Source organism: Myotis brandtii, unplaced genomic scaffold, assembly GCF_000412655.1.
Source record: "Myotis brandtii unplaced genomic scaffold, ASM41265v1 scaffold1087, whole genome shotgun sequence".
NCBI classification, from domain to species: Eukaryota; Metazoa; Chordata; class Mammalia; order Chiroptera; family Vespertilionidae; genus Myotis; species Myotis brandtii.
Window position 1 is genome coordinate 1,758,658 of NW_005353698.1, and position 17,578 is coordinate 1,776,235.

Genomic DNA, 17,578 nt, shown 5'->3' on the forward strand with positions numbered 1-17,578 from the left:
GGGGAGGGGGGGGGGAATAATGAAAAAAATTAAGAAATGATGAGAAGAGAGAATAGTTTAGAAAAAAATGGTAAAGATTGGTGAAAGGTAACAGAGAAGGAATGAGTGTGAAATACGGATCAAAATTAAAGATATTATTTAAAGAGATCAACCGAAGGACTTGTACGCATGCATATAAGCATAGCCAATGGATGCAAGACACTAGGGGGTGGAGGGTGAGGGCATGTGCTGGGGGGTAGGAAAGGCCAGGGGAAGGTCCATGGGGAAAAAAAGGAGACATATGCACTACTATTTGTAATACTTTAAACAATAAATTAAATTAAAAAAACAACAAACAAACAAAACATTGTATTAGTCAGGACAGAAACCTAAGTCAAACTGCTTTATGCAAAAATAGATATTTAGTGACTCAAGTACCACAGTAATCTATGTCATCTGGTTTTAGGAACAGAAGTTTTCTCAACCTTGGCACTCAATCTATAAATATACTAGAGGCCTGGTGCATGAAATGTGCATGGGTGGGGGTCCCTAGGCCTGGCGGGTGATCAGGGCCAATCAGGGCCAGGCGGACCAGGGCCCAAAGGCCCCGGCGGGGTCGGGAGAGGAGGTGACAGTGGCTGGGTGCGGAAGGAACAGATGCCAGACACTGACGCTGCCCTCAGTGCCCCGCCACCCCATGGTTCCCCACCTCCTCCCCTCTCCTTCCCTCGGTGCTATGGCCGGGGGAGGGATCAGGGAGAGGTCAGGGGAGGTATCGATCCCCAGTTTGTAACATGCAGAAGCATCATTGATGCTTCTATCTCTATTTTCCTCTCTGAAACCAATCAAATATATAATTTTAAAATGCAAGGTTTTTAGAGGAAGAAAGGTAGGGCAAGGGAGCTATTGAAGGGGGTCATTTGAGATCTTGCTCACATTTCAGCTAGGAAAACATAAGGTGGTCCTTAAGGGGTGACAGGTGAGGAGTGGCAGTGGGTGGAGCAGGACACGATGGGCTGAGGAACAGGTTATAATGACTGAGAATGTCTGTGACAGTGACATCGAGCATGTGTTGGGGCCATCGATGGGATCATGTATCCCCAAGAGGTTTGGTAAGACCACCAGCATCAGAACATCCAGGGTGAATGGGCTCAGTCTCAGAGTTAATGAATAGAATCCCTGCATCTCAGGTTTTAGAGAGTCCATCTTCAACTTCCCATTTTAAAATAGAACAGAAGTGCTTATAATCAGAGGCACACACACAAAATTTCCTGTTTTCAGTTCTTCTAGTGGTTACTCCATAGAATGAAATAATATATCTGTACTTTATCTGATTTATTAATTTCAACAAATTATATTAATATTGTGAAAGAGACAGCCAGCTCTCCCTTTCCTTCTTCTCCTTACAGCTTCTCATTATATTACTTTTAGTTCTTCCATTGGTTACATTAACAACTTAAATGGAAATGATAGGTCAGGTGATTAGTATTTAGTCCTTAATTTCTTTACTAATATCCTAAAATAGGGTAAGCCATATTTTCCAAGAAAAAACAATAATATGAATGAAAAATGAAAGGATATGGTAGAAAATTAGAAGAGATTGGCAGTCCTAGGAAGACCAGACACAATAAGACCAAAGGAGTCAGGAGCGGCTTCTGCCATCTTTGCTCATTTGCTGTCTCTGAGCAGTTCGTGTGATGTTGCCTTCAGAGGCTGAAGCATAAAATCCTATCAGTATAGTACAAATTAGATTTATTTCTTCTCCCACAATACATTTGAAAAGTACTATTTTATGGCAATTTCTAACAAGTATATTACTTAATGGGATATTTCTTTTTTAAAAAAAATAAGCAAAACATCTTAGCATTTATTGAAACTGGTTTTAAATTTTGATTGTTTAGATTTTTAGTGTAATGCCTATTCATAAAACCATATTCATGTCTTACTAACAAAAGTCTTTTTATCAGATTTCTGGAATGTACAGTATTGACCCAGTTTAGGCATTGATGGACGTTACCATGACAGCGAAACTGACATAGACCAGACTTCCTTTTCTCTCCACGCTGAGGAAGTCTCCATTCCAGGAAGATTGACAGGCGGCCCCAGAGCAGGTCCATCCCGGATAAAGAGAAGAAAATGCCTGGGAGGACATGTTGGTAGAATCATTCTGGTGTCATTGACACCTATTCATGGATTTTATTTCCCATCGTGTATATTACATTTAATTTGTTTTACTGGGGTATATATGTGTGAAGAGGAATTCCCAATACATAAAACTTGTTTTAGAGTCAGAGTATATCAAACAACAACTGGCTATGAATTGGACAGTGCTAAGCAGAACTGAGAGTCAGCCAGCCTCGGCTCCTGACTACAGAAGATTGAAAGTTGACTGATTTACATCCAGGAGCGTTTAAGGTCTTAGAAGGATTTGATGCCATAAATGAGAGTCACGGGCATGCGTATTATGGAAAAACAATTTCTACAGGGAAGGGCTGTGTAACTGCGTCATCTGGACCCTCCTTTTTTCTAAATGTAAATTTTCTTTATTTAACTAGGGAATAAAACTGGACTGTGACAATAACATAAGGGGACTTGGTTCCTTAGTGATAGCCAAGTGCCAAAATATTTGAGCTGAATCCTCCCAAGGAAGAATGTCAACATGAAAGTGTACTGAGGACACTCACACAGCTGAGATTCCTCAAAGACCTCTCTACCATCTCCAGTCGTAGCTTTTATCCTATGGCCTTGATATACCCCTTATGTTATTGAGTCCAAGGGGTACAAAAAACTGTAAACTTCGCTCAGTCTTCCCATCCCAATATTAGAGTAATATGTCACACTTCAATGGCATCTTATATTTTGTAGTTAAGTATAGTCATTCATAGCTTTTTTCATAGCTTTTAGAGGTATTTAATTAGTTTTTTTTTTTCTTTACTGATTAAGGTATTACATATGTGTCCTTATCCCCCCATTGTGGAATAACATTTCTTGGATCATCAAAGAAATGTTTTATATTTCATAACATCTATTGTGACTTATATACTCTACAACAATTTCATTAAAATGCAGTAAGCTGAACACTTTCTTCATTTTTCCAAAACTGTCATGATTTGAACTTTCATTAGGTTGTCCAAGCATTTAATGATTCAGGTTTCCTCACTGCCCATTTCACTTTGTGTTTTGAGCAATCCAGACGGGAGATGAGTAGGACCTTTCTGGCTAATTGAAGTCTTTGTTAACTATACTTGAGAAACAAAAAACAATAGTTACCCTAACCGGTTTTGCTCAGTGGATAGATAGAGTATTGGCCTACGGAACAAAGGGTCCCAGGTTTGATTCCAGTCAAGGGCACGTACCTTGGTTGCAGGGTTGCAGGCTGCTCCCCAGCCTGGGCCCTGGTCTGGGCTCCTGCAGGAGGCAACCAATTGATGTGTTTCTCTCACATAAATATTTCTCTTCCACTCCCTCTAAAAATCCATGAAAAATATCCTCAGATGAGGATTAAAAAAAAATAGTGTCCTAATGCCTTTCTCATATTTTATCTTATTTATTCCTTCATTTTTCAACTTTTTTTATTGTGTCAATTAATATATGCCACACCTTGGTCTAGTCACTGGAGAATAAAAAAGTTAATGAAAAGGTGATGTTGGCTACTCATCAGAGACCTTTTTATAGGTTTTTATTTGAATTGAGACAATGTATGTGTATGACTTCCCACAAAATATTCAAGCTACAAGGGCCCTATAAATCTGTGACTCAGGAACAAGTTCTCTGAATGTTTCTTCATCTATGTAAGTAGTAGGATGCACTAGGTCCGTGGTTGGCAAACTGCGCCTCGCAAGCCACATGCGGCTCTTTGGCCCCTTGAGTGTGGCTCTTCCTAAGCCTTAGGAGTACCCTAATTAAGTTAATAACAATGTACCTACCTATATAGTTTAAGTTTAAAAAATCTGGCTCTCAAAAGAAATTTCAATCGTTGTACTGTTGATACTTGGCTCTGCTGACTAATGAGTTTGCCGACCACTGCACTAGGTGATCTATGAGGAATCATATTTCATTGCATTATGTGTACTAAAGAATCGAGTGCATCTTTTTTTTCTGCTCTGTTTTGGTGAGTTCCACTGCCCTATCTTTGAGTCTTTTCATCTTTTCATTGTCTGCTGTTGGATCCCTCTTGTGTATTTTTCAGTTCAGTCATTGTATTCTTCAGCTCTGATTTCTATTTGGCATTTATTTCTATTTATTTCCTTATAGTTTTATCTCTCTGTTGAAGTTCTCACTGTCTTCATCCATTCTTCTCTCAAGTTCAGTGAGCATGTTTATTATCATTACTTTGAACTGGTTATCAGAGAGTGAGTAATATATGTTTATGGTTTTAATTTATAGTATTTTTTTCATTAAGTTCTTTTTCTGAGTTTTTGTCTTTTTCTCTCATTTGAAATGTATTCTTTTGTTTCCTCATTTTGTTTGACTCACTATGTTTGTTTCTATGCATTTGCAAAACAGCTGCCTCTCTTAGTCTTGAAGGAGTGGTATCACATAGGTGATGAACCTTATCTTTCAACCTTGACCTACCTCTTAGTTGTCTCTTGAACCTTTGTGATTATGTAAGTAGCCTGACCTCCATGGAAATCTGAAGGTGTCTCCTGGCTGACAGTTGTAAAAATTGGGACTTCAGACAAGTGTATAAGCTCCTTTTCAGGAGGTACCGAGAGCTGTGGAAAGATGATATTGCCCTGCTGCCCACATCTGAGAGTGCCTCTGTAGCCTCTAGATGTGTGACAGACCTTAATCCTGTCCCCCAGGTTGAAGCTCTAGGACAAATAAATAATGTTTTCCCACACACAGACGGGATGTGCTAGAGTCTGCTGTCTGTGCAGCACCCTGGGTGTGGTAGCCTGCCTACAACTGTCTTTAATTGTTACAGTCACATGGGTCCCAGGAATGCAGGCCTCTTTGGCCTCCAGGGCCAGGCAATCAAGAGATGGCCCCTCTGTGGATGGCGCTTGCCCACCAGCTTTAGTGAGACTGCTGGGGAGTTGTAGACAGAAAGCGGGGCCTGCCCACAGCTTTAGGTAGAGGGATAGTGCAACAATGGCACTCACCAGTGCCTCTGTCCCCCAAGAAAGTCCCAACTGGTCCCTGACCCTCTGGTAGATGATTTAAGATTAGCAAAGGTATCGCCTTCACATATAGTCCAGGCATCTCTCAAAGTGCTTTGTGCTGGGTCCCAGAACAAGTGAGCCCCTGTGCAAACCCCTCCAAGAAAGTATGCCAGGTCCCCACAGTTCCTTGGGTCCTCCGGATGTAAGCCCTGTTGATTTCCAAAGCCAGACATCTTTGGGGCCTTTTCTCTCCAGTAAAGGTGCTAAGGATTGGGGAGCCCAATTTGGGGCACAAACTCTTAGCTTCTCAGGGAGAAGCTTGAAACCCATGAGAACCCGCCAATTGTAGGTTGCTGTACTGGAGGTGGGTTAATTTTAAAATGCTTTTAACCAAGATTTACATATAATTAAATTAGCAGATTATTATTTTTTGTTATTAATTCGCTGTTATTTTTTAAAACAATTTTAGCGAGAAGGCCATATGTTGGGGAAAAAAGCATGGTAGTCATTTCACTGGCATGAATAAATATTACATATCTACAACTAGAGTCTACATATTTAAATCCAAGAGTCACAGCTTGGAAAAATGTTCAGCAAATGATTACCATGTGATCACATAGCATCATATGCGGTAATTGGTTCTGTTGTCGCCTGGCATGATTTTCTGCAGCAGTTTATTTTTAATTTTCTTCTGCAGCAGTTTTTTAATAAATATATATTTTTATTGATTTCAGAGAGGAAGGAAGAGGGAGAGAAAGGTAGAAACAACAGTGATGAGAAAGAATCATTGATTGGCTGCCTCCTGCATGCTCCCCACTGGGGACCCAGCCTGCAACCCAGGCATGTGCCCTTGACTGGAATCAAACTGGGACCCTTTAGTCCACAGTCTAAGGTTCTATCCACTGAGCCATACCGTCTGGGGCTGGTTCCATTTTTTTCATCATTTGATTTTGTTCACTAGATTCCTTGTTCATTTACTTTGATTATTAGATTCAATTGTTAATAGATATGTATTTATTGCCATTTTATTGTTAATATTTTTTTTATCTTTTTCCCCCCTTCTTTTTCTTAAAGAAGACCCTTTCATGTAATACCGGTTTGGTGGTGATGAACTCCTTTAGCCTTCCAAAGATATATGACCCCCCAGCATGTTGTGGAAACAGCAAAATCATTATATAAAACTTAGAGTGGCATGGAAGATACAGAGAAATCTGTATATCATGAAGGTAACTTAAGAATGTGAACAAGGGATAACTCAGTGACAATTTTCATGGTCTAATGACAGATCAGCTGGGCTGATAGTAGCATCAACAATATCACCAATTAAATCCCATCATTTTTTTAAAGGACACAGAATGAATTATATAATACTAGAGGCCTGATGCACGAAATTCGTGCAAGAGTAGGCCTTCCCCCGGCTGCCGGCACCGGCTTCCCTCTGGCACCCAGGACCCAGGCTTCCCTCGCAGTCTCGGCTTTGTCCAATCTAATTAGCATATCATGCTTTTATTATTATAGGTTTGTTCTCTGAGAAGTTATTTTATTATGATTACATTCAAAACACACTTGTTTTATTTTGCACAATCACATTGCATTCCCATCTCTGATGCCCCTTATTCCACTGCACTGGAACCATCAGGAAAGTGAAATAGGAAAAGAAGGAAGTGTCCAAGGATTATCTTGTGCCTTTTATCATCTTGGATCTTAGAACAGCAGAATACAGCGGATGCTGGAAACATAAAAGTGCAATGTTAAAATGATTGAATTGCTTGAGAAACAATGATTTCAGCAAAGCAATTATGCACTGTATCATGAGAGTCTGCATTGCTTAACCATGTCCACTCCCAACTCCATCTTCACCTTAGTTCACCTATAAGAAATATCACCACACCATCTGATTGGGATATCTTTCATATCACCATCTGGATCAGCCATGAATGGAAGCCCCCAGCTTTCAGCACTGTTTCTTCTGGCTGCATGACCACAAAAACATTAAAACCCTTTGCTACAGCTTCTGATAAGCTTTTTTGTAGCTTTAGAATATAGTCCCATGTCTAGTTAGGGAAGAAAAATGGGTTCCCTTGCTTCCTTTCCTTTGGCAGTATGCTTACTGCTTGATAAATCCCTTCCCTCCACTCTTCATAATTTGTTCCTATAATTTCATATGAGATTCCTTGACTTTGCATTTCTGATTTAATGGCTGACATGCTAGGTCAAAACCAACAAGGGATAGCAGTGTAAAATTTAAAAACATAGATTAAACCTATTTAAACATTGCTTAACAAGTAAAGAATATAGGTGCAGTTGGAGAAGAAAGATGTGCTTGCAATCAGAATGAGGAAATCAAACCGGGAAATCAAACTAGAATCATCATAGGAGTAATCCCCCATTTATTGCTTATTGCTTGTTTTCCAATGTATCTTCAGCACTTAGGGCATTCATGGCATACACCAATTATTGTGCAGCAAGACTCAAATCATTATATAAAACTTAGAGTGGCATGGAAGATACAGAGAAATCTGTATATCATGAAGGTAACTTGAGGATGTGAACAAGGGATAACTCAGTGACAATTTTCATGGACTAATGACAGATCAGCTGGACTGATAGTAGCATGAACAATATCACCAATTAAATCCCATCATTTTTTTAAAGGACACAGAATGAATTATATAATACTAGAGGCCTGATGCACGAAATTCGTGCAAGAGTAGGCCTTCCCCCGGCTGCCGGCACCGGCTTCCCTCTGGCACCCAGGACCCAGGCTTCCCTCCCAGCCTCGGCTTTGTCCAGTCTAATTAGCATATCATGCTTTTATTATTATAGGTTTGTTCTCTGAGAAGTTATTTTATTATGATTACATTCAAAACACACTTGTTTTATTTTGCACAATCACATTGCATTTCCATCTCTGATGCCCCTTATTCCACTGCACTGGAACCATCAGGAAAGTGAAATAGGAAAAGAAGGAAGTGTCCAAGGATTATCTTGTGCCTTTTATCATCTTGGATCTTAGAACAGCAGAATACAGCGGATGCTGGAAACATAAAAGTGCAATGTTAAAATGATTGAATTGCTTGAGAAACAATGATTTCAGCAAAGCAATTATGCACTGTATCATGAGAGTCTGCATTGCTTAACCATGTCCACTCCCAACTCCATCTTCACCTTAGTTCACCTATAAGAAATATCACCACACCATCTGATTGGGATATCTTTCATATCACCATCTGGATCAGCCATGAATGGAAGCCCCCAGCTTTCAGCACTGTTTCTTCTGGCTGCATGACCACAAAAACATTAAAACCCTTTGCTACAGCTTCTGATAAGCTTTTCTGTAGCTTTAGAATATAGTCCCATGTCTATTTAGGGAAGAAAAATGGGTTCCCTTGGTTCCTTTCCTTTGGCAGTATGCTTACTGCTTGATAAATCCCTTCCCTCCACTCTTCATAATTTGTTCCTATAATTTCATATGAGATTCCTTGACTTTGCATTTCTGATTTAATGGCTGACATGCTAGGTCAAAACCAACAAGGGATAGCAGTGTAAAATTTAAAAACATAGATTAAACCTATTTAAACATTGCTTAACAAGTAAAGAATATAGGTGCAGTTGGAGAAGAAAGATGTGCTTGCAATCAGAATGAGGAAATCAAACCGGGAAATCAAACTAGAATCATCACAGGAGTAATCCCCCCTTTATTGCTTATTGCTTGTTTTCCAATGTATCTTCAGCACTTAGGGCATTCATGGCATAGAGTGTGCCATCACTACATATGTTTTGAATGAATAAATGAATGTATGAACACAATGAGTGAATAATCTATCCCTGAAGGTGTGCTAGCTAAAGCAGACTGACCACTTGTCAGAAATAATGCAGAAAGGATTTGTGTCTTGAGTGGAGTCTAAACTTCTGCCTCTAAGATTCCTTGTAAGACTCTAGTAAAGTCAACTCATTTATTCTATGCTGGAAGCTGGTCCGCGCTTGCTGCTTGACACAGTCGCTGCAGGGAAGAAACATCTGCACAGCATATGTTTCAAGGGACCTGGCGTATATGGCATATGTTTGCTCCCCCTCTTAACACCATGTGTTTTAACCAGGACCACCTCCCCAAGAAAGGTTTTTTCCGAAGGTGGGGATTTTCCCCTGGAGTTAGGGATTAACAGGACTAAGGAAGGGAATCAGTAAAACCCCTTAACTAAGTGCCAGGCGGGTAGTTAATCACCTTAACTACGAACAATCACGATTAAGCTACATGGTCTTTACTTAGGATAATCTCCTTCAGTTACTTCCTTGTAGCTTAACAGAAAAGTAGAGAAATGACCTTGGAATGGAGATAACACCTTGGAATAGAATGGGTAGGATTAAAATCAACAGAACTAGATGGAGATGGGATTTTTGGCAAAGGTCAGATAAGAAACTATGGACATGAAACAAGGAACTGTAGAAGGTCAAGGGAGGACCCAAAACATACCATGATGTGATTATAGAGGCATGCTTATAGGATCAAATAGTATAAATACAGATGTAACAGGACAATAAAGAGAGAACCCAACTATGCTGATCAACTGAACGCTGCCTCTGTGTCATTCCTTCTTCGCCAACTCCTTCCACACCTTTGGGACCCCCTGGACCTGTTGGGGCTGGACCCCAACAATTCTAGGTTATTTCTTTAACCAGAAAAATAACACATAATTGACTAATGTGGGTTAGAATGTTTCTTAGTGTTAAACTAAATTCTTGAACATTTCTTTGAAATAGGTTGATGTGGGTCTTTCCCAAAGAAGGGGCTGCAGGTAAGACCTTTTCTTATCCTAGTAGCAAATAGGGTGGAGCATATGAAAAATATTGAAGGCCCAAGTAGCCATCTCTTTCTCACAAAATGCTTGAAGAATGATTTTCTCTGAATATAGTTCAGAATATAGAAGATTATAAAATAAAACACTCACACTTTTCCAGCATGGTACAACTCGAAAGCTTTGTGGATTTGGTCAAAAGGAAGCTGATGGGTTGCTAATGGATCTATATTAATTTTATTTTGCAGGTAACAAGTCACTAGTTGGGGAATACAGTCTCTGGTTTTATAATCTGCAAAAACAAAAAAGCTATTGTAATAAGATGTGAGAAATACCAAGCCAACAAAAAGGAAAAAAAATCAAATAATTCATGGAGATGGATAGTGTTCCTCTGAAAAGTTACCATTGAACATAAAAAATAATAGATTTGTACATCAGAAGCCATTGACTTCTGTTGCTAAATGTGGCTTCCATAAAGAGTTCTGTTACCTAGAACTCTTTTGAAGAAAAATTGGGTCAATATTTACATGCTACTGAGTGGAAAATGGCCCTTTTCAACTACCAGTCTTTGACCCCCCTCCTGGGTTTACTATTGCACAACCATTTTCTCCTCTCTTTATTTACACATATAGTGATGGCTTGGGAACTTACCATCAGAGGAATGGGTGGAGATGGGAATGTTAATTTATTAAAGCTGTTGCTCAGTATTGCTCAGAAATAAGGGCTCCTCTGGGAAGGCAAAAATCAGTGCCAAAACACCAGGTTGGTGGATATAATTATCCAAAGAGCATTGCTGTTAAAATAGCACAACAAACTGAAGCCACCAATTTAGAACCAAAGTTGACTGAATTATTTCGAACACTGAAAAAATGCCAAAACTATTTTGCATGAGATAATATTTTATTCAAACTTTAAAAAGTTGCTTATTTAAATAAACTAAAATTGATTTGCAAAATGCACAAACTCATTGGAGGAGAAATCTTTGGAGACTTCTACCATTATAGCTGTTTTTCTTCAAGGAGAGGAATTTTGAATTCCATATTTCTACAAAATTAAAAATGATTTCATGAGATCAACAAACTGGTTCCATTTATTCACCCACCTACCTCCTAAACATACACCCTTCATTGTCCGTCCAGAGATAATCGTTTCTGCTTCAAGGCAAAGCTTTGTATTTGGTGGAGCCCACCCAACGATCAGACAGACACCGTAGCTCAGGTTGCAGAATCCCAAGCAGCAAGCTGACAATGATAATCATCAATATAAGTACATTTCCTTTTATAAATAGCAAGTACCACCAGAGGTGGAAGGATTTCTAACCTCTTCCTGGGCAGGGGCTACTTCAACTTCAACTTCAAGACTGCCAGTGGTGGGATCCCATTAGAGAACCAATAGAGTTTAGTGGTAAAAGCACAGACTCGGCTATCTGTGTGACCTTTAGGTAAGTTACTTAACCTTCAAATGCCTCAACTTCTTTATTTGTAAAAAAAAATAATAATAAAATAATACTATCTACTTCATAGAGTTATGAGTATTAAGTGATTTGTCATTCTTAAAACATTTAGAAGACTGTCTGGCAAATAGTAAGCACCATGTGTTTATTAAATAAAATACCCACTGCCTCAAAGGCCATACCCTGTATTCTTTGTCTAACCTTCTTACTTGCCATGACTTTCTGTCCAACTCATTTCTATTACAACAAAACAAAACAAATATGTACATATTTGTGTGTGAAGTTTCATTTTTTTAATTCAAAAAGTCAATTTTCTAAAGATGTATAGTGTATTTCTTCATATCTATCTGTTTTCTTTTTTTAAAAAAATATATTTTATTGATTTTTTACAGAGAGGAAGGGAGAGGGATAGAGAGTTAGAAACATCGATGAGAGAGAAACATCAATCAGCTGCCTCCTGCACACTCCCTACTGGGTATGTGCCCGCAACCAAGGTACATGCCCTTGACCGGAATCGAACCTGGGACCCTTGAGTCCACAGGCCGACGCTCTATCCACTGAGCCAAACCGGTTAGGGCTGTATCTATCTGTTTTCACTTCCTTTCTGGGTCTTAATTCTGCTGTCTTCCCCCTTTTCCTCCATTTTTCCTTGTCTCTTTCCAATTGCCTATATTACTACTTCTATTTCAATCTTTGGCTAAGTACATTAGCTACGTACTGAAATGTATTGAATGTCTATATTCCCTCTTCTAACCTGTAAGATCCAAGAGTGCAGTGCCTATTCTATTCACCCTTTTATCCCTAGAATGTAACACAGGTGCATAAAAGCTAATTTTTTCAAACAAATGGATGATTCTGACACAGGACACACATAAATATCTGATGGGAAATAAATAATGTATATAACCTATACCAGTGATGGCGAACCTATGACACGCATGTCAGAGGTGACACGCGAACTCATTTTTTTGGTTGATTTTTCTTGGTTAAATGGCATTTAAATATATAAAATAAATATCAAAAATATAAGTCTTTGTTTTACTATGGTTGCAAATATCAAAAAATTTCTATATGTGATACTGCACCAGAGTTAAGTTAGGGTTTTTCAAAATGCTGACATGTTGAGCTCAAAAGGTTTGCCATCACTGACCTATACTAATAATAGCCTAGGTCGTCGCACCTTCACATCATCACAAGATGGCCACGTGCACAGTGGAGGCAAGGCCCAGCAGCCATTCTGCACAGTGAGGCCTGGAGGTCCTGTGACTCTGCACAGTGTGGAGGAGGCCGGTCCCGGTGGGGGAGGTGGGTTGCCGCAGGGGAGGGCAGTTGTGGGCATTCAGGCTGGCAGGCAAAAGCAGTTAGGGGGCAATCAGGCAGGCAGGCAAGCAGTTAGGAGCCAGCGGTCCTGGATTGTGAGAGGGATGTCCAACTGCCGGTTCGTCTGGCAGTCGGACATCCCCCGATGGGTCCCAGATTGGAGAGGGTGCAGGCCGGGCTGAGAGACACCCTCCTACCCCCATGCACAAATTTCATGCACCAGGCCTCTAGTTAAATAAACACATATATGAAGAGCTAGGAATAAAGAAAAGGGAATATTGGTATTATGGGCCTTAGCATGTTTAAACTTTGTATACTATAATGACATATCTTTAAATATATATTTCTTTTATTTTCAAAATCAATTTATTGGGGTTACATTAGTTAACAAAATTACATAGGTTTTGCGTATACAATTCTATATTACATCACCTGCATACTGTATTATGTGTTCACCATCCTAAGTCTAGTCTCCTTCTGTCACCATTTATTCCCCCTTTAGCCTCTTCTATCTGCCAGCCCCCTTTCCCTCTGATAATCACCATACTTTTGTTTGTGTTTATGAGGGTTTTTTTGTTGTTGTTAATCCCTTCACCTATTTTACCCAACCCCCTTGCTCCACTCCACTCTGTCAGTCTGTCCTCTATCAATGAGTCTGTTTCTATTTTGTTTGTTTATAAAAATGAATGCCTTAGAGTAAATTTATGTTCTATTTTTAGATTTGGGGTTCACAGTTCTAAAACATATGTTCAGGAGATTTTTTACTTACCTGCATGAGGATATTTAAGGTGTATTCATTGGTTAAACATCTCATTGTGCCCCAAGCCTACATACCATGGTATCAACGAGACCAATGGCCTCAAAGGCAAAGTCAACACCAACGACTGTCATTTCCTTGACCACTTGCTGGACTGGCTTCTTGAGGTTCCGAGGGTTCAGACAATCAGTGACCCCTAAAGCTCTTGCCCGGGGAAATTTTTCCTCATTGATATCAACTCCGATGATTCTAGAAGCACCAGAGGCTTTGCAGCCCATGACAATGGCTGAGCCTATTCCTCCAAGTCCAAAGACCACACAGATGGAACCAGGGGTGACCTACAAATTCACCAGACATGTTTGTATTAGGAATCAAACCTGGACACGTGTAATTAAGAAAATAAACAAACAAACAAACAAACAAAAACAACCATTGAGACTTTTGGAATACCAGTTGAAACATTGGTCTAGTTTTAATGTTTTCTAGGCAAATCACTACGACACATACTATTCCACAGGGGTCTTCCTCACCTTGGCTGAGTGAACAGCAGCCCAATAGCCTGTAGGTACCTCACAGCTTATGAGACAAATTTTATCCATAGGAGCAGCATCATCAATTTTTGCCACTGAAAACTCAGGCACAACAGTGTATTCAGAGAAGGTGCTTGTGCGGAAAGAGTGATAAATCTTTTTTCCTTTGCAAGTAAATCTGCTCGTCCCATCCATCATTAATCCAGAAGCAGGTAGAACACTAATCCACAGTGACACAGACACAGGCACAGGTACCAGCACGGACATGGAGTTGTAAAGAGAAAAGTGAGCACCTTTAGCTACAGGTCAATGCTTGCACAATATAAACAATTTAGTAAAAGAGTGAGGGGTTAATGTACTAACTCTTGTTTCTCACAGAAGTTTCCCTTCAGGTGCAAGCAGGAATTGCATTCTCTACACTGTGGAATAACGAGTGTGAGGACTTTATCTCCTATATATAGGGGGGAAAAAGTGATCATTAGTTAAAATTATTATTGGAACAGAAATACAATAATGTGTTTATAAAGATTTCATTGGATGACTTGAAAACTTGGAGTGGACAGATTACAGCAGCCAGTATAACATTTCCCATGGTTGTTTGGCAGAAGAAACCATATAACCTGGTTTCAGAAATGCCATTATTCTTTTGGGCAAATAATGGAAATTTGGAGATATCCCCTGTTTGATAGAGAGTTGTAAGTTGGCTTGCCTCTATTCTGAAAATAGAATAATGAAATCAGGACTGAATCTTAGTGATATCATCTAGTTTAATCCCTTTGAAAGATTTAAGTTCCACAGTAGTTGCCACCTGCCTAAAGTGGCCTGGCTAGATAACAGCAGAACTCTCTTTACTGAGTCTCGCTGCCCCACATTCATGCTATTCATGTATAGTTCATCAACTATAATGCTATTGCAATCACATATATAAAATAAAGTGCCCCTGATTATTATATCCACTCTCACTATTCTGTTTTTATTAGGAGGCCTCCTCATAGTCTCCCCACACTGACCCATAGCAGACAGACCTCTGACATGTTTTCTTAGTGAAGCTAAATTCCAAGACATGGTAACTTCAGAGAATAAAAGTAATTCCTCTTCCTGCTTCTGGAGCACTTTCTATGGAGGGTGGCTTTTAAGTTGCAGAGTTGTGGGAAGAATATTGATTACATTTGGATCCAGTTACTAGCTGGCCTTCTTGGGCCCTAGGGGGACAGACTAAGTGTAGGGTCAGGGACGAAAATCAACATGATCATCACAGCTTACAAAGGCCGCGGCAGAGTTCTACAATATTGTTCCGATACGAGTCCTTACAAACTTTTACAACGCAGAAACTACTCCCCTTCGGCCTCTTGCAGAGCTTAGTTGGCATTAAAAAATCTCTTGTAGTTTAGATATAGCACATCGTACCTTCACTGACCCAAAGGTACTGGATCTCAAATTCAGAAGTTCTGCTCTCGTCCTTTCTCTTCAAGTGCTCATCGTTTTCAATAAAACTTGCACTGGAATTTTTCTACCTGAAGAGTAGCTACAGTATATATCCCTCCTATTTGCAGTATGTTCTTGGAGATGTAAAGGCCATGACTTTCTACTTTTGTCCCTCCTACTATAACTAGTGTCATATGTAGGGTAGACATCCATACTTGCTTGGCAAATGAATACCTTGATGGCAGCTTGTGAATGTTCTGACCATGCACTTTCCTAGCTCTCTCTGTGTGCGTGGCTACAGGCTGTGAGTGTTTCTAGTATCTTAATCCATGTGACTGCTTTTATTCACTCGGATCATTTCAGACATGCTCAGAATAGGTGTGCCAAGGTCCCTTTTGATTAGTCTTGGAAAGGGCGTATACTTGCTTTCTTTGATTCTTTGAAATAGCACTATCATCCTATTAATAAAAATTCAAGTTCTGTGTTCTAGTTGTTTAGAACATTTATTCATTTGTCAAACCCATTCAATGTATTTTACCCCTGACACAGGCCCTGTACTAAACAAATATATATATATATTCCCCAAATGTCCCTGACCCTAAGAGGTTTTCAATCTATTTAGAAGTCCACTGGTCCCATCTCAACATTCATTTGGCTATGAATATATACTTGGCCCAACCACTGCCCCTGGATTGCTAGAGATGACAGCAGGGAAACTGTGTGACTCTTGGAATGACTAGATACATTTAATATCATGATATATAATTAGTTAGAAGAATCTAGAGGTAAACCAAGTTATTTCTTCTATAAATAGGTTAATGCATTATAAGTTTCTTCACTGTGTAAAGATAGCTCTTTGGCAGGTTGTTCATGGAAAGGCTTTTATGGCCCATTACCCACCTGGTTTCACTGAGCTCACTCCTGTGCCAATACTCTCCACAATACCAGCTCCTTCATGGCCTGGGATTAAAGGGAAATGCATGGGGAACAATCCTTTCAGTACATGATCATCAGAACCACAGATCCCTGTAGATTTGAGCTGCATAGGAATTAAGTGACAAAAGATCAATTGGTTTGGATTTTTTTTCCTCTTTCTTTTATCTGAGGATGATTATTAAAAATTTTATATGAATTATCTCTTTGATATTTATAACAACTCTCAGAGGAACACAGGGCAGGCCTTATTATCCCAAACCTAGAGGTGAGGAAAGGGGGATTCAAAGACTTGGAATGACTTGCCCAAAGTCATATGGCACATGTTTCAGACCTGGAAATAAACTGAGTTTTTTTGAAATCTACTTTGTACAGCCCATGTCATAAAACAGTTTTGAAATATGAGGGGCAATTACAATGAAGGACTTTTTGACCATGTATCAATAGCACCATCTTTGAGGTGAAAAGTTGAAAGCTTTTCCTTTAAGATCAGAAACAAGACAAAGATGCCCACCCTTGTCACTATTATTCAACATAGTAGTAGAAGTCCTAGCCTGAGTAATCATGCAAGAGAAAGAAATAAAAGGTACCCAAATTTAAATTAAAACTGTCACTATTTGCAGATGACATGATTATATACACTGAGGGCCAGATTATTATGACTACCTGACATTGGTAGGCAAATTAGCTATAATTTCGCGCTGAAGTGGCTAGAGGGCCAGATCATTATAAATAGGGAAGCAGGTTGTTTACCACAACAGTAGAAGTGATTTTTTTTCTGAAGATATGGGTAAACAATGCGATTTAACAGCCTTTGAACGTGGGATATATACACATACTGAGTGGCCAGATTATTATGACCACCCCATCAGAACTTCGTTGGGCCACCTTTTGCCTTCAATACTGCGACGATTCTTCTTGGCATTGACTCCACGAGATGTTGAAAGGTGATGCGAGGAATCTGACACCATGCCTGATGAATAGCACTGTCCAGTTCTGTGAGATTTGATGGTTGTGGAACCAGCTGCCTGATGGCTCTTTTAACTTCGTCCCACAAATGCTCAATTGGATTGAGATCTGGTGATTGTGGGGGCCACCTAAGCAAGGTAAAGTCTCCCTCATGTTCTTGAAACCACTCCTGCACAATACAAGCACTGTGGCATGGTGCATTGTCTTGTTGGAAGAAGCCATCTCCATTGGGATACACCATCAACATGATAGGATGAACTTGATCAGCAATGATACTTAGGTATGTTGTGCTATTCAGACGTTGTTCCACA

The 17,578-nt window shown here is 39.6% G+C and overlaps 1 protein-coding gene across 1 annotated transcript in view; it reads right to left on the reverse strand.

Moving 5' to 3' along the window:
* Positions 1 to 8,096: 8,096 nt before the first annotated feature.
* Positions 8,097 to 17,578, reverse strand: part of LOC102244863 (alcohol dehydrogenase 1-like) — a 16,842-nt gene continuing 7,360 nt past the window's right edge. The window contains 8 exon segments of the mRNA XM_014543159.1: positions 8,097 to 8,121; positions 10,034 to 10,172; positions 10,987 to 11,106; positions 11,109 to 11,121; positions 13,488 to 13,748; positions 13,941 to 14,160; positions 14,304 to 14,391; positions 16,266 to 16,404. Of these exon segments, the coding sequence (XP_014398645.1) occupies positions 8,097 to 8,121; positions 10,034 to 10,172; positions 10,987 to 11,106; positions 11,109 to 11,121; positions 13,488 to 13,748; positions 13,941 to 14,160; positions 14,304 to 14,391; positions 16,266 to 16,404 (1,005 nt within the window).